Source organism: Lissotriton vulgaris, chromosome 2_1, assembly GCF_964263255.1.
Source record: "Lissotriton vulgaris chromosome 2_1, aLisVul1.2, whole genome shotgun sequence".
NCBI classification, from domain to species: Eukaryota; Metazoa; Chordata; class Amphibia; order Caudata; family Salamandridae; genus Lissotriton; species Lissotriton vulgaris.
The window spans coordinates 1,013,648,001-1,013,668,726 of NC_141687.1; the positions used below are offsets into that span (position 1 = coordinate 1,013,648,001).

Consider the following 20,726-nt stretch of genomic DNA (forward strand, 5'->3'; position numbering starts at 1 on the left):
ATGAACTGATGGGAACTGTTAGGATTGAGACTTGTATAGATGGAAATGTGTGTATTTTTAATTCTGAAACTTTTTAACATGCAACTTTTATGATTTTTAATGTCAAAAATCAAATATATTTGAGTTTGAATTTGACTTGGGAAGTGGTACAATTTCTATTTCCACTTCAGTCTGTGTAATGGTAAGAAACGTGTTGGACTTCATAGGAGTTACATTTACTATTCCCACCCAGTCTATAAAACAATAAGAAAAGTACTGTACTTCAGAGAGGTAACATTTACTATTCCCACTCCAATCTGTAGAACAGCAGGGAAAGAATTGGAATTTGGTGGGGTAACATCTACTATTCCCACACAAGTCTGTCCTACAGTAGGGAAAGCATTGGAATCCAGAGGAGGGATGATTTACTATTCCCACTCTAGTCTATGCAACAGTAGGGAAAGCGCTGGACTTCAGAAGGGATAAATTTACTCTTCCCGCTCCGGTGTGTAAAACAGTAGGAAAAGTGAAGGACTTCAGAGGGGTTAGATTTGCTGTTCCCACTCCGGTCTCTGCTACAGGAAAGAAAGTGTTGGACTTCAGAAGTGTTAAATTTACTCTTCTGACTAGAGTGTGTTTACCAGTAAGGAAAGTGTTGGACTAGAGAAGGGTTACATTTACTACTCCCACTCCAGTCTGTGCAACAGTAGGGAAATTACTTCAAACATATTACATATTTGAATCTCCCTAATAATTGATAATGACAAAATCTAAAGTCTAACTATAAACAATATTAATTTAAATTAAAATATGAGCAAAGAATGTACATAATTAATAACCATTTAATAATAAATAATCAATTAAAAGATAATTAATATTGAATTATCATTTGCTGTCAACAGATCCCCCTAGCATGTGCCAGGGAATAAGGGTTTGGTTTTGGATCTGTTCATTAAAAGAGACATTTAGAATTACAAAGAGATGTACGTTTAGGTTGTTTATTTCTAAAACAAATTATGTGCTCTTGCATTGGTGTTTGTAGAGGTAAGACTGATGTGTATCCAAGTGATTTATTGGGAATTTCCTGGGGAGCCTAATTATTTTGTTAGATGGTCATATTGTGATGTGTCATTCTGAAGGGAACAGCACAGTGACCTTAATAGTCCAGGACTATGATTTTGCCACAGAGAAGGATAGGTGTTATGGACTACTAAAGTTTGAGTTAGGTTTTAGGAAAGAGAATGGGTCTATGAAGAGGCTTTTTATTGCCCTGGTTGTGAAAGACTCCTTGGAGAAAGAGAGGCCAAAGAAAATGCAGTCAGAGATTTAGCCGATAACATCCTTGCAGAGGTTAGTAGAGTTGTAGATGGGGATGAAATGGCAAAATGTTTGCGGTGACAGTAAAAATATGATGAGAACATTTTGACGTCTATGCTTGTTGCAATTATGAGTGTTGCAAATGGACAGGAGGCATTGGGATAAGATTGACTTGATTGCCAATTTTAATAGAGCTCATCTAGTGGATGAACACATCATGTTTCAGTGATGCGCAGAGCAACCACCTGGTAACAGTTGAATAGACCTGCTGCTTAAAGTATATGCCCAATTACTGATGTGTTGTGTTGTGATTGTAGGAATGGGAAGGACGTGTCTTTTTAAGAGGATGCATGTGGATTCAGCAGGCTGACTTGCATTTTTCATAGAGAGCATGGTGGATTGCTTGACTAGCAAGAGATCAGGGCCAGACTGCCCATAGATAGCACCGGGCGTTTTCCCAGTGGGCTGGAAGGGTGGGGGCCGATTTTGTTACATGGGTCGGGTTTAAAGCAATGCTGCAATATCGGCACACTGTAACAAAAGAGGCAGCAGTGCTTCACACTGGCATCCCTCCAGCTACCCCGGGCCAGTTCTTCTCACTAGCGCCCCCACCTCCCCCCCCCGCACCCCACCCCCCCCGAGGGCCGGTCCAGCTCTATTGCCAGGGCTGGTTTGTGTTCCAAGAAAGCCCTGAAAGGGATGTTGTTGGGAGGTGAGCCACATGGTAACTTACCGCAGATGTCAAGTAGGGATGTGACCCTAAGTCATTTCCTGGACCTAGATTTTGTGGTGAGGCTTCTACATCAGATCCTTGTTCCAATGTGCTCTTAGTAAGGCCCTGGTTAAGCCAGTCAGTGTCACTTAGAGAGAGGGAGAGGACAGGTGGCCTTAGAAGGATTACGAATTAAGTGCCCCAGGACCAGGCAAAATGGCAGTTCCATTCAGACACTGGAAATAGAGTTCCTTTCCACAGTTTCCATTCAGCTGCTCATTCTGAAATAGAAATCTAGGCTTCACAGACCCCACTGCAGAAGAATATGGATCCTAGTAATTAGGATGTACAGTTTCATTAACAATATATTTTTTAAAGTGCACTGTCAGCCCTTGGTCCTGATCTGCACATACTAGAATAGTAGTTGGAGTGTGGCGGATGGTAGACTCAAAGCCCCCAAACAGGAAGTACCATTTCCTCCACAGCACCCTGCGATCTCTTCTTGGTCAAGAAGTGGTGATTTGGGATTGGGACACTCTACAATGCAGAGGCTTAGTCCAATTTGTCTGCTAGGACTTTAAGCCTCTCAGCCTTTCTGTTTCTCATGTAATAGGTTCCTGTAAAAGAGATGGTGGGGTTATTGGGAAAAATGAGAATACATTTTTTGGTAGAATTTCTGTTGATGTTTGAGGGAAGTTAATACTTAATTTTGGAATTTTTTTGCCTGTGTATGAGGATAAAACTATGGAACATTTGGAGTTATTTTTTAGAGCTTCTAATTAAAATTGCTTAAATGCATTAGAAATGCAAAGGTACATTTTGCACCACAATCTCCTCAGTGAACTTAAAAGGGAAGCTGAGAGCCCTATGAATTGCAGGTTGGCTCAGATCTGGCTCTCGACTAAAAGTGCTGTACATTGAAAGGACCTAATTATAAACGCCAGCCTTACTTTATTTTTCAGATAAAAAGTTCATTATTGCTAATGCCCGAGTGCAAAACTGTGCAATCATCTACTGCAACGATGGTTTTTGTGAGATGACTGGATTCTCCAGGCCGGATGTCATGCAGAAGCCGTGCACCTGCGATTTTCTGCATGGACCAGAGACCAAAAGACATGATGTGGCCCAGATTGCTCAAGCGCTGCTTGGGTCAGAAGAAAGAAAAGTGGAAGTCACGTATCACCACAAGAACGGTAAGAGCACCAATTTAAAAATATGTATCTTTCCACGTCATTTTGTAACATAGTTTTAAGGATGTTCATTTTCCTCTTAGAGAATTTTGATTGTTTATGATTCAGAAACAAAGCAACTACTTTTCCTACTGCCTTATCAATTGTCTGCTTAACGTCAGTCAGCCCATGTATATTACGGCATTTGCCATTTTGTCAAGGAAGCCGGTTGTGCTAATAGCAGTATTAGGACAACATAATTATGTAGAAACCATCTCAGCCGCTGAATTACATAATGATCGTGACACTTTTCATAATCCTGTGATTCTCGGAACAAAATTAAAGAGCTTATATACCAGAAGGACGTGTGATCTGTTCTATTTCAGTTACAGAAGAGTGAGCATAATTAAACTGATTTAAACTCTGAAACATGATCCGCTATTTATGATTTTCTTTTCTATATATTTTATCGTAACTCAAAAGTAATTAGAATTTGAAAGCAATGTGTGGTTTTCCTTTTTACATTCTGATTTTAAAGCCTCTAAATTGTTTTTAAAATAGGCCGCTCTGTTAGATTTTAGACATGTTCACTTCACCTAACTGGGTCATTATCTCTAAGTCAACAATATCATTAATCTGAATAAACAATCAATATTATCTGCTCCTTACGGCAGAAAAGTAAATGCGTTATGTGAAAATATTGTGTGATTTACTCAGTCATACTTTTCAGGTATTTCTGGGATGCCTAACTCGACTTGTTTGTGGGACATAGGTATGGTGTTTGAAAACTAAAACTTGGGAGGCCTGTAATCCCTGTATAAACACTTCTATGTATAATGCTCCTATTGCAATACAGTGTAGACATCCGTTTTCACATGTAATGAAAAAAATGAACATTATTTCTCTAGTAATTTATTACTGTTGACTTGTGATCCCACAGTGTCTCATGTCTGAACAAGCATAGTGTTGCAAACTATCTTATTGACTGCAATTTCAACTGACTTTCAAGCATTCACTTATATATTCTTCTGTTACCCAAAAACATTACTTTACTTATTTTTCCTAGTCATTCTAATTTAAGGAGATTTGTGTGAGCTTTTGTCTATTTACTGAACTGCTTTAGGTTAGAAAAGACTGGATCTATATACATTTCAGAAGAAAACCTCCATAACCACCTTCAAAATTGAATACTTATTTAGTTTCAGACTTACCTGAAGTGCCTAAGACGTCAATTATATTAATTATACTCAATATTATCAATCATACTGTCTGGTTTGGGCAATTCGTGAAAATGGTATGTTTCATACTTAATTTGAGTTGTAGGTATTGATGAAAACGCTTTTCACGTGAGTACAAAAGGCTTACTACCGGAGTAGACATTTGGGTACTAGTAAGGCGTGAACTTTCAGTGGATATGAAGTTAGAACTGGTATGTTTCTAAATTTTCACAGAATTTTAGCAAACTCTCAAGAAAAGAGTGATCCAAAAGCTAGACCACGCTACATGAAGAAACTGGCCACTAGATCCTTGTATTGCAGGCAGATGAATGCCCTGTAATCGTATGGTATTAGCCTCTATCAGAATTGTAACTTTCAACACCTTCTTATATAACTTGCACAAAACCTTGGTGGTACAACTCACAGTGTTTGATGCTTTCTGTCTTCATGCACACACCTCTTCTCAATGTTGTTTAAAAATTCACAAAAGGGGTCTCATCTATCCGCTGATCACATACCAGAAATCATATTAATGAATTTGCACTCCACGCTACCTCTCTTTCGAACTCGTGCACGTCTCTTGGGGTCATAGGCGCTCTCTCTTTATTTATGTACACTTACATTTTTAATTGTGATTCATTACAGCCTTGAAAAAGCCCTGGCGCAATTCGCCACAGGGGCGAAACACGTGTCGGCTGTCCACGCTTTTATCTACACAAATAAAGAGCAACTTTTCTACAAAGCAAGGACTCTCTTGATTCTGTTTATACAAAAAAGGATTGAGCCTAAGGACACTAAGACGCAACACCTAACACACTCATCATCCCCTTTAAATACTTCACTATCTGAAAACTCAAGAGGTCCAGAGTTTTCTTGAGTGTGTTACCATTATCAAAACCCTGTGAAAACTAATGTGGACTTGGATTCCTCTGTGGACCACCTCCCTTCGGTATTCTGACTCCATGTTTGATCAGGCACTGGCCAAAGCCAATTTAAGAACTAGAGCAAGTCTATTTCCAAATGACACATCAAGCAATCATGTCATTGAACTCAATCAAACTGTGGACAATGAACAAAATGATTGTCCAAGATTTATCACTGCCTTCAGCAATCAGGAAACGAAGATCAGAAACATTATCAAAAGAAACTGGCCTATTGTTCTCACTGACAACATACTAGGTTTCATGTTACCCAACAAACCACTGGTCACTTTCCACAGAGCTCGAAGTATGGGGGCCGTTCCAGATCAGAGTAGCCCAGAATTGAAACAAAAAGCAACATGGCTGCAACCTACAGCTGGGTTTCGTAAATGCTCAAACTGCAGAGCGTGCAAATTTGGGATAAAAAAACTCATTATTGCATCCCCTTCAGTTCCACCGAAATCCCTATCATTGGCAACCACACTTGTCAGACAGAGTTCGCTGTGTATGTCCTGACGTGTACCTGTGGCCTTAATTTTATAGGCAGTACCAAACTACAGGTACACGTCAGGATTTTACAACATCTCCGAGCTATTTTACACAGCGATCCTGCTTACCCGGTGGCGCGCCATTTTCAGAAAAAACACAACAAAGATCTGGGTTGCCTTACTTACTATGTGGTGGGAGCAGTACCTAAACTACTTAGGGGAGGCAATAGGGAGCGCCGGTTGAGACAACTGGAGTCTAACATGATCCTTGAGTTTGATAGCAAATGGCCAAATGGCCTGAATAACACCGAGGACATGCACAAATTTCTGTAAATACATCTTTAAATTGGCTTTCCTTATTTTTAACCCATAGTTGCCTCTTTCTACCTTGTAGCATGCTCCCATCTGAAAGTCTCTTGTGAAATCCTGACTCATACTTTAAAACCTGTGCCCTACACCCGCAGGCAGTCAGGTTCCCTGTTGCCTGTGGGGATGCTTCGTCTTAAGTAGGGCTATCTAGGCGTGTAGTTTGATATTGTTGTTTTTAATGGATAGTCAGGTTCCCTGTTATCCATTGTCTTGTATATATTAGTTCCCCAGCCTCCCCACTTTAACATTTTTAATATCCTGTTTTTCCCTAATGATCCTTTTTAGCACTTTTTCATACACAGGGTGTTTTAATCACTTGTAAATATGATGAATAACCTAAAAGTATGAAATGTTTTAAATTGCTTTTTATTGACATAATAAGGCTTTGTACTAATTGTAATGATGGCAATATCTAATCATGAATATATAGGTTGCTTTATCATACACATCTGCACTTTACATCCTATCTTTGTTGCACTTTTTACACAGCTTCTTGCACTTTAAGCACTGAATTTATGTCACTGTTAGTAGCACTTTAATATATACCCACCTTTTTACATTCCAGAGACAAACTCTTTTATTATCAATTATACAGAAATATGTTGTCCCAGTTTTCATCTAAGGATTTATCCATCTTAATTATATCATGTTTTAATGGAAACTGTTCTTACTTTTGTATGCCATATGTAATTTATTCACGATCTGAAATGTGTATTTATACACAGGTTACAATTGTACAGTATGTTGTCTATTTCCATGGTCACATGATCAACTTAGAGGCTGGATGTAGGCGGGTCACTAGCATTATAAAATGCAAAAAGTAACATTCGGTCTCCGCATGTGAACAAGGGCTTGTTTAGCCCGAAACGCGTCTTGCTTTTCCAACTGAAACTTTAATAAAGAAACCTGCCAACCAATCGGGTGGCCCGTCTCCTGCTTCGCCGATCCGAGGAGGATTGGAGGTTGCGTCTTGGAGCTTTCCTGCAAACAATTAAAAATCTTTGTAAATGTGAAGAATTTGAAATTGAAGGGTAGAAATTAGGGACCCGATTACAATGTCATTAGGAAGCTGTTCCAAGCGAATTGCTCTCTCACTAATTTCCAAACGAATCAGTTCCTGCAAGTCCGGACGACAGATTACGATGTTTCCCAACATTGCATTGACTTCAATGGGTGCCTGTGTTCCGAACGAGAACACAGGCTCCTATTGAGAAAAAGGGTGTTTGGGGAAAACCTAGCACCCTCTGGTGGCCACTCCATGGTACCTGCCACATTTACATGGTTGGGAATAAGGGTCCATTTTGTACCCCCAAGTGCCCCCACTCGGATGCCTCCATGTGAAGGGGGGCCCACAACAGACCCCAAAGACAGATTCTGACAGCTGTTTCGTTTTGGGCAGACCTAGTCGGAACGGCTTTCCGAGTCAGTCATCGTAATCGCTCGTCCGGAAACAGTCTCCATTGAGCTGTACGAATCGGCTCTGAAAGACTCAGGCTGTCCAAATGCCTTTCGGAACCGACATGGACTGCTCGAACGGTTACCGGACATCATAATCGGTCGTTGGAAAATATGTACGTTTCGTTCAGAAACAAGAGTTCTTAATCAGATTCTGCAAAACTGAATCCCATTCAGAGCCTTTCTTAACAACATCATAATTGGGTCCTAAGTTTGCTTTCTTAGTTTGCTTTGTAGAAGCGGTAGTGAACTTTATTAAAGCAGCACTGGTATGTGCATATAAACAGTGCATGCATCAAGATCGAAAAAGACAATGTGGTATGTTACAGTAGCATATTGCTTTGTCTTTTTCTAGCAAAACCACATTTTAAAAAGCTTTAACCTTCCCATTAATTTTCTTTGGAAAACGATATAATACATTTTATATTTTGTGTATTTGTTTGATGTATATTTATTTCTGTATCTTTGAATGATGTTATCGATGTCATTTAAGATGTCATAAAACATATCATGAGTGATGTAATATGTGAGGTCATAAGCAGTGCTCGGTGGAGGCGCAAGTTATAGGTAGGTCTACTAACTATGGGCCTGATTATGATGGTGGTGAAACTGGCACCGTCAGCCTGTCGGTGGCGGTCCCACCACCATCGGACCGTGGAGGTCCGCCTGCCGCATTACAATGGTGGGCAGATTGTTGGCTGGTGGAGAGTCCAACCGCCATGCATCCGATGGGCTCAATGATCCCATTGGTGCTTCAGAAGGACTTGAATCCCTACAACAGTGGCAGTGCCTGCTCAGGCACCACCGTAGGGATCACAATGTCTCTTTCTGTTGGCCATTTCAAGGTGGTTAACCCGACATGAAAAGGCAGGTGGAAAGTTACTTTGGGGACCCCTAGCAGGCCCCCTTTCCCCATTGCTCTCAGCCTTGGGTTCTTGGAGGCACCTATGGTACCCTCCTACATATCCCTGCACCATGTGGCAGACACCGCATAGTGCAGGGATATGCAAAATGTGTATTATTTCTCCTGCAGCATGTGCTTGCAGCCCACAGCACATGCAGCAATACAAAACATACACATTGCGACCACCTTGAAGGCTGCATCATAAGGTGCATCCTAATCCCTATGGCGGGACCAATTCCAAAAGCATGGTGGTCGGACGAAAGTCCAACCTACATCGTAATGAAGCCCTATGACTTGTGAATTTCTGTTGTGTTTTTCATTTTAATTCAAAACGCTAATGGTATCACTGATATTCACCTAACTATAACGTTTTGTTAACCTTGTTTTTTTCAGTGAATTTCTAGGGTTTGTTTTTAAAGTAATGAGGTTGACCCACTTGGTGATAGCCAACCCACCCCGCAGGCATCCAACTCCATGCTGTGCATGCCCTTTCATCATGTTTGGCATGGGATTAGGATGCAGGGTCTGCTTTGCACTCATACCCTGCATTCAACTCTCTGAAGGCAGCCACCTGAAGGTGGCAATACCGCTCTGTGCATGGCCTTTAGTCGTGCAAGGAGTGAGGTCAGCCACAGGAGCTGTCTTGCAGCCAGTCCCTGCCTCCAATTGCCTCTAGGAAACCAAGCCCATGCTATGCACAACCTTTGGCCATGCATAGCAGGAAGTGGGTCATAGGGCTTGGCTTGCTAACCAGGCCCTGTGGCCAAACCCTTAGCAGGCAGCCAACCCCTAATTGTACACTCCCTTTGGTGTGCACAGCTTTAGGTTGGCATTCCGCCCCAGGGACCCCATTCCCTGGGGTCAAAATATATATCTTTAGGCATGGGGGTGTGCAGCCCCCTCCCTGATCCTTAATTGGTCCTGGTAGCCCCATCCCTTGGGGTCAGTTTCAATGAAAAGGGGACAGGGCCTTACCAGGCCCTAAAACGCCCTGTAGACCTATTCCCCCAGGGCCAAATACAAATACACAGGGGAGGTGGGCATGTAGCCCACCTACCTGACCCTTAATAGGCCCTGTGGACCCTATCCCGGGGGCTTTTTAATACAAAGGGAAGGGGGTCACACAACCCCTACCCCAAGCCTTATTAGGCCCTGGGGACTCCATCTCCTGGGGCCAACCAATTAAAAAAGGGGAGGGCAGCTGTATGGCCTCCCTCTCCGAGGCTTCATAAGCCCGGGCCTCCATCTCCCAGTACCAAGTAATTAATAAAGAGAGGGGTGTTCAGCCCACCTCCTTGAGCCTAATTAGCAGGGCTGGGCACAGCTTGCAGAGTTTCACTTTGCAGAATTCTGCTGAGTAATCAAAAAACTCTGTTGGATTCCGCGGAGTTCTGTCGCAAGCGGAGTTCCCTCTATTCAAGGACCATCCCTGTCATTTTGTGAGGGGGGAACATTCAGGCCTCCTTCTAAACACTTCATGTGCCATGAATGAATTGCACGTCCGTCTGTTCCGGTCTGGATCTGGCTGTGACTGGACTTTACTCAGAGTTTAAAGGGAATACAAAAGCATGTAGCTCCCCAAATGTACACAAGATCCCTTTTCACCGGGTCAGCTTCATGCAATTTAGCGCGGGGGAGCTAAGTCGCTTGCCTTTTCCTTTAATGGTCCTGCATACCTCGGCTCCCAGCACTTTCCCTTCCTCAGAATATGCCACATAATTTGTCCTTAATTACATAATGTGGTGCATAATTTGCACTTTCTTTGCCATATAATCCAGTCAACACAACTGCACATTTTGGTCTTTCATTGACCCATATTCCAGGAGCCATTCTTGGAAATGTTTTTCTTTGACTTTCTGCAAAACTACTCCAAATATATTTTTGTAAACTTCTGCAACGGAAAATTATGCCCAGATTATCAATAAATTAAAGAGAACAATGGCTTCTCTAAAGTTGCCTGGGTTTGTAACATTAAATTCAGAAGTGATGATTGTAAGTTAAAACATAAACGTGTGATTTTGGGCAAATGGAAGTTGGTGCATCTGTGTGTACACACATGGGTGGCTGGAGGTGGATGGAGCTGCACTACTCCCCTTTAAGGGGAAGAAGAGGGCTCTAGCATCACTTGGTAAGTACACTGTCCTCTCCACTATGAGTTGCCCAAAATAATGTATCTGATGGGGAGCAGTGTGCATGCACCAAGGAAAGAAAAAGACATGAATAAGCAGGAGGGGAATCCTCATGCATCCAGCTCAGCTCAGCTCCCAGCACTTTTCCTTTCCTGCACTGCTCCTCAGTGCAGTGGATGGGTCGGCAAGCAGGCTCTGGTCTCTTACCTTCTGTCCGCGCTGCTGCTGCAGTAACAGGTGTTGCCGGGGACAGCGGCATGGCGGCTAGCCCAATCTGTGCGTGTACTTTCCCAGGCGGCCCAGGCTCACTGGGCCTGCACTCCACCTCTTCCAATGGCAGCAGGGAGGGAAGGAGCACTCTGCACAGAGTGCGCTCAATTTGGGGGAGGGAAAATGAAGAGGAAACCAGAGCTATAGTGTTTTCAGTAGGTAGTGCAGGAGAACTGTGAAGTCCTCTTGTGTGTTTTTTTTCAAACAGGACACCAGGTGTAAGAGAATGATCACATGCAGTCAACTAAGGTAGGGTAGTGGACTAGGGCCTATGGGTGAGTGGTGTACCAGTAAAGTCTGCTATGCCGGTGGAATTTTTTGATGAAATATGTAAGTGACAAAAAGTCTGTGAACTCCGCTGGGGGAGCGGAGTTCACTGCCCACCCTTACTAATTAGGCCCTGGTGAACCCATTCCCCAGGGCTGTACTTTAAAAAAAAAAAGAAAGCATATATTGGGAGGAGTGCATCAGTAGGACCACTCCTGTCCACAGCCGATTTCATGCCCTGGAGACCCAATCCTCCGGGGCCAGGTATATTTAAAGGGAGGGATTGCATGGTCCCCATCCCCGAGCCATTTTCAGCCATGGTCACCCCATTCCTGGGGCACAGTTTAATGATTAAGGAAAGCCTTCATAGGCCTTGGGAAGCCCACTCCCCAGGGCTGAAATGTGTATTAAAGAGGAGGAGGGTGCCCTCCATGGGCCTATGTTGGCCCCGGGGACCCCATTCACTGGTGCTGTATCAGTAATAGATGGCGCCCACCCTGGGAACCCACCAGGCATGCTGGGGCCATGGGGTGAGCAAATATTTTAAACCTTAATTTCTCAAAAACCTTCTCAAAAAATGTATCAAAAACTACCGAATGGATTTATATCAAATCACACAAAGCACAGTCTGCCGACCATGACTTAGCTTCTTGCCAAATTTGGTTTAATTCCATTCTGCTGTTTTTACAACAGCACATCTTAAAGAAGTCAATGGAAAATGCATGGGATTTTGGATCTCCTATGGACTATAACTACCCAATAGCGGCCTCCACTGGATTAAAGTCAAAGTCAAAAGTCAAAGTCAAAGTCAAAGTCAAAGTCAAAGTTAGTTTATTTGTGTTGGTACTCAACAGAGGACCACAAAAAGAAAATTTTACATTTTACATTTAAGAAAAAAGAAAAATTCAATTTTTATCAATACAAAGGTAAAAACGATTTAAAAAAATTGTACAGTTTGTAACAGACAAATTCATTCGGGGGCTGTTCACACAGAGATATAAGTTCTCTTACCATTGTGATTCTACAAGAGCGATAGATAGGATCCAAGAACCTAGTACGGGCTAGGGTTACTTTCAGGTTTGGGCATACAAATAAAATATGCTCTAAAGTCTGGTCGCCCCCTGCGCACAGTGTACATATTGGGGATCCTCCCGGAGTCCATTTTGAGGTATATGCTGATACGGGTAGGATGCCCAAGCGAAGCATAGCAATTGGCCTCCTTGCGCCATGAGTCAGAGAAAACCCGACATAGGATCGGCTTTGTTTATAGTCTATTGAGTCGACAAAGGGTTTATAAGTGACTAGTTTGTTGCAGTGTCGAAAATCCACTTCATAACTCAATTTTGGGGTGAAGCATTTTAAGAACAATTTTACTTGTGCTGGTGTCCAAGTAAGCAACAGTTCTGTGTTTATATTAGCTATACAAAATGCTTCATTCGTGTTCTCTAAGAAAATTTGTTTTTTTGCGTCCGACCCAAAAGTCTCCTTTTTCAGCAATGTCCTTAAGGTGTTCTCTTTTGCATGTAATAGATTGTAGGCCCACCTAATTACATTTGCGATTGCTATTGCATAGGAGCTTGTGATTGATAGTTCCAGTCTCAATACTTGGACAGGTACAGCATCTGATACTTTCATAATTTTTCTTAGAATCTTTCCTTCTTTGCGATCCATAAATGCCCATTGTTTTATGGGAATATACTCTGACGCATAGGATAATACAGGTGGTATTTTTACTTTGTAGATGTTTATCAGTGAGGAAAAATGCCTACTCCCTGTTGCACTATAAAGTCTCAGGAGGGCTGCAGCATGTATTTCAGATTTCCTTTCTAAATTTTTCAACTGCGCTGTATTTTTTAGATTTTTAGAGAGGATCCTTCCAAGGTAGGGATAATCATTGACTTCTTCTATCTTTTCTCCTCATATCTTCCAGGTATATTTGGCATTTTGTTTCTTCCTTGAGAAAGCTATCACTTTTGTTTTCTTGATGTTTGGAACCAAATAGTTTTCGTTGGAATACTTATGCAGAATATCCAATGATATTTGCAATCCGAAAGGAGTGAGATCCAACAACACTATATCATCGGCATATAGTAATGCATGTATGCTATGATTAGCAATTTTTGGAGGTAGGCTGGAGCCTAATTGCAGATGGTAACACAAGTCACTTAAGTAGAGGGAGAATAGGATTGGGGCTAGAAGACACCCTTGTTTTAATCCGTTTTCGGTTTTGATTCTTTTTGTAAGACCTTTTTCTCCCCCCATTTGAACTTGACACCAAGTATTGGTGTGTAGGCTTACTATAGATTGTAGCAGTTGTTCCTGTATTCCAAGCCTCCTTAATTTTCTCCACAATGTCGGTCGATCTACCCGATCGAACGCCGTTGAGTAGTCTATAAATGCGGCGTAAACGACCTGGGTTTTTCGGGTTACGTATTTATCAAGAATGACCTGGATAACTGCAATATTGTCTGTTACCGAATGTTTAAGTCTGAAACCCGCTTGGTACATGGGTATCAGACCTGACGAGAAGGCCCATTCTTTCAAGCGGTGTAATACTTCTGCTGCAAATATTTTTCCCACAGCGTCCATGAGTGCTATTTGGTGGTAATTACTTGCTTGAGTTTTGCTTCCCTTTTTGTGAATGGGAATAATTATGCTTCCCTGCCATGATTGTGGTACCTGGCCTGTGTCAAAGATATAATTGAAAAGGGGGTATAAAAGCTGACTCCATTCCTTCGGGGCGACTTGCAGTGCTTTGATCGGGATCTGATCTGGGCCAGAAGCTCCCGTTGTTCTTGCATTACGTATATTCAGTTCAACCGATATAGCTGTAGTTTTAATTATTGGGTATTTATCTTTTGCTGAGGTATTAGCTTCACTACTGTCTGATGGTATTATTATGTTTTCTTTGTAAAGATCTGTCAGAAAAGTTTCCCAGTCGTTCGGAGGGACCGGTATTGTTTGTAATTTCTTTTTTGATCCAGTTAGTTTTGCAATCAGGGACCAATATTTGCGCTGATTATATTTGTTCGCTGATATCTGGATATCGACCCAATTGCGATCTTGTGAAGCTTTTTTATTTCTTTGCTTCTCACGTCTCAATTGATTTTTCAATTTATTTATTTCCTTCTTCATATATGGTGTAGAGTTCATATACTGGGCGCGTATGAGTTTATTCAATTTTTACTTTACTTCAGAGTTCTTTAAGTTACGCGTATTTGTATCTGTCTCCTTGCTGTTACCTACTACCTCCTTTGTTATCATATTTAGGATGTAGTTTTTGTAATCTTTTATAATGAGTTCAAAGTTTTCAATAGGATTTTCAGAAAGAAGTTTTGTTAGAAATTGAGAGTGGTCTATCAATGAAGTAATTTTATCAAGGGTCGAGGAATTCCAGAAGATGCGTCTTTGTTTGCTGTTTATCGTTACGTTACTTTTGCGGTAAATGATATGACAGGCTGGTGAGGTTATAGGTATCCAATCTGTAGTTAAATGCATTAGTGCATGGTCACTCTCTTGGCAAAACAGGTTAAGCAAATACGTAACTGTATCAAATAAGTCCATACTGCTAATAATGTAATCTATAATGGAAAAAGTCCCATTGCCCCGTCTGGTATAATCTGCTGGGATGTCCCCTTCTATGTTGCCATTCATTATTATTCCATGCAGGTTAGTCAGTGTTGCTAGTAGCAATTTGCCTCTTTTATCAATTAATATACCCTCAGGAAATTGCGGAGTTATAGTTTCCATTCCTTCTTCTAAAAATAGTGTAGCCCACTTGTTGATTTCAGAGTTAGAGATTTTACTATTGAAATCACCAGCGATTAAGAAGGATGAATGTGGATGGTTTTCTGTTATTTTCACGATTTTTTCCATAATTTCAAGGAATACTATATCATGTTTTTTCCCTGGAGGGGCATAGACGTTAAAGAGGAGAATTTACTTTGAAGAGGCCATACTATATGTTTTTATGGAGATTTTAATGCACTGTAGATTTTCTAGATTAGTATCTACTATTTCCTGCGCCCATAGATATTCTTCACTCAATAAAATGGCTAAACCACCTTTAGCGTGTCCTCTTTTAGTTGGTATTGCTAGGATTTCATATACGTAATAGTTTTTAAGAGTGATAGGTTCAGTTGCCCACGTTTCTTGTAGAATCAGAATATCTTGCAAGTTTCTCATGGCTGTGGACAGTTTGTTCTCAATTCTACCAGCGATATTCCATGATGTAATTTTTAAGCCGGTGCTAAACAGATTGATGATGAAAGTTCTTAATTTTATTACTATTCAGAGTCTCAAAGACCCAGGCCCAGGACTTTATGTTGTTACTAATATCGAGTTCTTTAGGTGCATGATACCAAACTGCCCTTTGACCTTTATCCACCGAGATTTTTAGATTTTCTTGCCCTGTAGAGTTTGTATCTGAGCACGTATTTTCCAAATCTTGTATCATATCATAGTTTCTCTGGTATGCTTTCAAGTGTGAGTTGGAGAGTGCACGTATTTGAGCATTATACTGAATTGTGTTTTTACTAGCCGTTGATTCCTCTCTTTCAACCACATCGTATCCATGTTTATGTAGTATCTCCTTTTCATTGAGTATAATCCCGGGAAGAATAGACGACCAGAATGTTACCCTTACTAGTTTGGTATTATCTTTATTAGGGAAAATTACTAGATCAAGTTCATTACTGGTCATTGATTGTAAGGACCTTATATGTCGTAGTAGGTATATTATCCTTCCTCTATTAAGTGGAGCAGAATCGGTGGGAAAGAGTTCCTCGAATTGTAGAGTTTTGGTGGAAGGCTCTTTCTCTCTTTGATTGTACCTGTTTTTGACTTCCCCCGTATTTTTGATATTGCTATAGTCTGGTTCCTCTGAGAGTCTGTTTGGGACATATTCAGTAGCTTTTGGATCTAGTTGAGTCATCTTTTCTTCAAGATTTTTAATAATTCCTGGTTTTTCGATATTTTGGGATGTTATTATATCGTCACCTTTTTCCTTTTCAAAGTTATGTATTATAACTGATTTTTGGAATTTTAGTTTGCGGGTTTTCTTTTTTTGAATCCTTCTTACTGGTTTTTTCCTCCTTCTTTTCTTTCCTTCTGTGTTATTTTCCTGTACTGTTTTAGCTATCACTTCTTCATTTCCTTGGTTTGATGTATTGGTAGTATATTTTTCCTGAGTATCTGGTGCAGAATCATTTATAACGTTGTTTAATTCGCTTGATTTTGTAAATATTGGAAAGTTTTTGATTTTTTGTTGATGTTTTTCTTTGAAAAGTTTTTTTAGAGAATATACTGTTGAATCATTTAGATTATCCGGCTTCTGGTTTTGTTGTATTTGGGTATTTGATGTTTGAGTACCAACATCGCGTATTCTCATCTTTTGATCTTTATTATATTCTTTTATTAAACCATTTTCCTCGATTTTGATTTTCGTTGATAAATTATTTTTCTCAACTGTGGAGAAGTCTTTTTTCTTTTTTGCTTCAACTAAATGTTTTAATATCCCTATTTGAACGTCCAGAGTTTGGTCAGAGTTGTCTAAGATGTTTCCCAGAAAAGAGAGAACTGATTCCAAAATCTCTTGCAGTGAGAACAAAGCTTTTGATATAGGTGAGTTAGTATTGGTCATATTGTTATTAGTTTTGAGATTAAAGGGATCCAACGAGAGGTCAAGTGAGATGATTGGAGGAGATGTCTTTTCTTTGATATTATTACTTGTCCCAGGCTCTGACTTTTGTGACTCTAGGTTTGATTTATTAATGTTTGAGACTTCCAATGTCATTTCTTGGATGTTGTTACTTTTCCCAGATTCTGACTTTTGTGACTCTAGATTTGATTTATTAATGTTTGAATCTTCAAATATCATTGAGCTTTCTCTATTTTTTACCGGTGTTGAGGTTTTTTGGGTAGATGTTTCCTGGTCAATGTTTTGTAGATCTTTAGGAGTACAAAGTAGTTTGTTACCTGACTCACGCTCCAAATGACCCATTTTAGATTGAGAACTAGGTATCATTGGAGTACTTTCGGTTTCCCCAATGATTATAGAAGAATTAGGAGATATTTCTTTACCTGATGTATGTGATTCATGAGTATCTTTCGCTATAAGCGTGGAGAAGTATGTACTTATTGTCGGCGTGTGAGTTATGCGTCCAGACTTTATGGCTTTATCGGAGGATTTCCGTACTGCATTCTCCGTCCCCATTCTTTTCATAAATATAGTACGGGATCGCAGTTTTTTGAGACCCATTTGTTCACCGATAGTTATTTAAATTTATGTATTGTTTAATTCGCCAAGAATTTGATAGATATTATACTGTTGTTTGTGGAATATTGGCTTTCCCCGACTCTCTTACAAAGGAGGAACTTTTTCTGATAAAGTTGAGCAAGATGTAAAGGGGGGAGCCCGTCCCGTCCTCGTACGTCCCCGGACGGCCACAGACGGCCCGCCCTTTGCCCGGGCTTCGCCCCGGCCTGCGTCCCGCGTGCGGGAGTGCCCGAGTCAAAATATACGAGGAGGTTGGGGGCGTGGCCGCCGGGGGAAGAGGCACCAGCTGTGCAGAGCAAAGGCTGCTGGACCTCGCAGTCCCCCGGTAGGCTCAACGCGTTGCTGGCACTTGCAATTACTCACCCGGCCTGTCCTCTACTGGGAGCGCGTGTGCTCTCTGCCGACCGCAGAGCCGCTCACACCAGCGGGAGACCGGCCCGGTGAACAGCTGAGCGGCATCCGCGCAGCGGTTGTCGCGAAAGGTGAAGGGCGAGGAAGAGAGACAATCAGGCAGGAACAGCAGTCTCTGGCAATCCTTTTCGCTATGAAAGTCCGCTAGGAAGCACCCAACACAGCTGATGAAAACAGCGATTAAGTGTGCTGGAGGCTGGGGGCGTGGCCGCCGGGGGAAGAGGCACCAGCTGTGCAGAGCAAAGGCTGCTGGACCTCGCAGTCCCCCGGTAGGCTCAACGCGTTGCTGGCACTTGCAATTACTCACCCGGCCTGTCCTCTACTGGGAGCGCATGTGCTCTCTGCCGACCGCAGAGCCGCTCACACCAGCGGGAGACCGGCCCGGGGAACAGCTGAGCGGCACCAGCGCAGCGGGTGTCGCGAAAGGTGAAGGGCGAGGAAGAGAGACAATCAGGCAGGAACAGCAGTCTCTGGCAATCCTTTTCGCTATGAAAGTCCCCTAGGAAGCACCTCCACTGGATTATAAAAAAAAAGTATATATATATATATTTAAATATATTTATTTATATATATGGGAAATTGGTGTCCCGTGATTACCTTCACAAACGTTTCACCGTCATTATTGAAGGACACAGAAAGGCAGTACTCAAAATAGCGAACTCACAACAGGTTGTAGCTTTTATTTTCTCATTTTATTTTCATTGTTTTCATTTATAATAAGTGCAAAATGCAGTCAGTGCAAATTGGAGACAAAAAAAAAAGACTTATGGGTTTCGGCCAGAGGCCTTCGTCTGGGTCAAAGCATGTAAAGTGCAAAGTGATTATAAAGAGGTTGGTTGGACCCTCCCTCTGTTACAAAATATTTTTGGGGTCCTGGTTGACTGTTAAAGGAACATTACACTTTTTAAGCTTTTCTTACTTTTTCTTTTTCTCTTGCGTACTTTATGCACTAGTGTTGACACTACCCTCTGTGTACCAAAAGTTTAGGTCACACAAGAGGAGGAGTCATATAAAATATCTTTTATGTTCGCCGAACAGTATTATATGGGGTGATGTACCCATTATAAACTAATCATGGCCAGAATTAATTATGCGGTTAGGAAACAAGACCACTTTGATTTCAATAGAAATTGTACACATTCAACATATCTAACATCTCTAAAATTTCATAATATTATTAAATCATCTCATGATTTTTATATAAAACAATATCAGCAATTTTTAACTCACTGAATTTCTCCACATAAAATGGAAGTAAAGTGCGGAATGCAATAAAGTGCGAAATGCAATAAATGTAAACTTGTACACAGTTTTTAAAGTGTCTATGTGTATCTCGAATTTGGTAAAGTACTCAAGTAATAACATGAGTACACAACCCTCTCCCGTTCCGTAAAGTGTGGAATGCAGTAAAGTGCAAAATGCATTAAATATAAACATATACAAAATTATAAATGCATCTTAAGTTTGGTAAAGTACCCAAGTAATCAAAAATTGCACAATCCGTTTACGTTATTATGATCCCTTAATTTTCATCCTTAAATTTTCATATAAAGTTAACCAAATAGTTCCTGATGTCTACTCCATCTACTCTCAAAGGGATGTTTAATCAAGAAAGATAATAAAATATACAATTCTCTCAAATTTCTTTTGCATGTGTACATCAAATCTTGATAAAGTATCAATATAGTCACATGTTTCCTCGCATAACATTTAATTGTTTCACTGATGGTCATTGTTCATCAAACCAAAAAGCGCCTATCAATATCTCCTCCTCTATTTCAAAGTGCAAGTGCCAGCCACATAATCCAATCCTCCACAATCCCTAATAAAGGTATTTCAATGCAACATGTTAGAAACGGTTCTCTCCATAATGACAGTTCATAAAAAGATATATAGTACTGCATCAGTATTGACTTCTCCTTGGTATTTATGTTCCCATCATGATTATCCATTTGCACTCTGCTTTCCGGAGCGTCAATACCCGGTCCCCTGCTCTAATGTTTAAAGGTATATGTTCAATGACATAAAAAGATAGATTTTCAAAACTGCCCTCATGGTCTTTCCACACATGTTTTGCAATGGCATAAGTGAAGTCTTCGTTTTTAATTGCCCTGAGATGTTGGAGAATACGTAATTTTAATGTATTCACTGTATTCCCAATGTACTGTTTTCCACATTCACACTTTAGGGCATAGACGACGTGTGGTCTCACATGTCATTTTTTCCTTGATTCAGGTTTTTCCCCTATCAAGGTTATTACTTCTTTTCGATTTGGACCATACTTACATGCCTTGCATTTTGGGCATGACTGTGGAACCCCTCTTACTTGAAGGGCAATATTAAGGACGGAATGCGTTAGGGAGGAATGCAGTTACTGATAATTTGGTTTGATACCAGCACTGGAAAGTGTGAGCTAGGTGTTTTTTAAGATTTGTTTTTGACGAGATTGACGGAATTTATGTAGACATATTTACATACGCGTGACTGGTGATTTTAAATGTGGTTCTTGAGAGATAGGGAATACGAGAGTGTAAATAGTTATTATTTCTGTGGTACAGGCGGTAATTACTGGGATGAATGTACTGCACGACGGTATACTTATATATTATTACCTTAATTTGCTGACACTCGTACATTAGTGAGTAGATAACCTTATAGTGATTAAAGAAGAAACGGTTTTGGGCCTCCATGAGTTTTGACACACATCTACTTAATGTGTCTTCTTCGTATTCTGTTAGTGAGCCATTGTAATTGGGAACCACTTAAAGATGGCGCCCGCAATGTGACCCAGTACCCCGTGAATATCAACAACGATAGTGGGGTTGATTCTAATATATAACAT

The 20,726-nt window shown here is 40.9% G+C and overlaps 1 protein-coding gene across 1 annotated transcript in view; it reads left to right on the forward strand.

Annotated features, from left to right (window-relative positions):
- The window catches only part of KCNH7 (potassium voltage-gated channel subfamily H member 7), a 960,210-nt gene that overhangs the window by 33,213 nt on the left and 906,271 nt on the right, over positions 1 to 20,726 (forward strand). Inside the window, exon 2 of the mRNA XM_086954212.1 lies at positions 2,971 to 3,201. Within this exon, the coding sequence (XP_086810338.1) occupies positions 2,971 to 3,201 (231 nt within the window). The remainder of the gene's footprint in view (positions 1 to 2,970; positions 3,202 to 20,726) is intronic.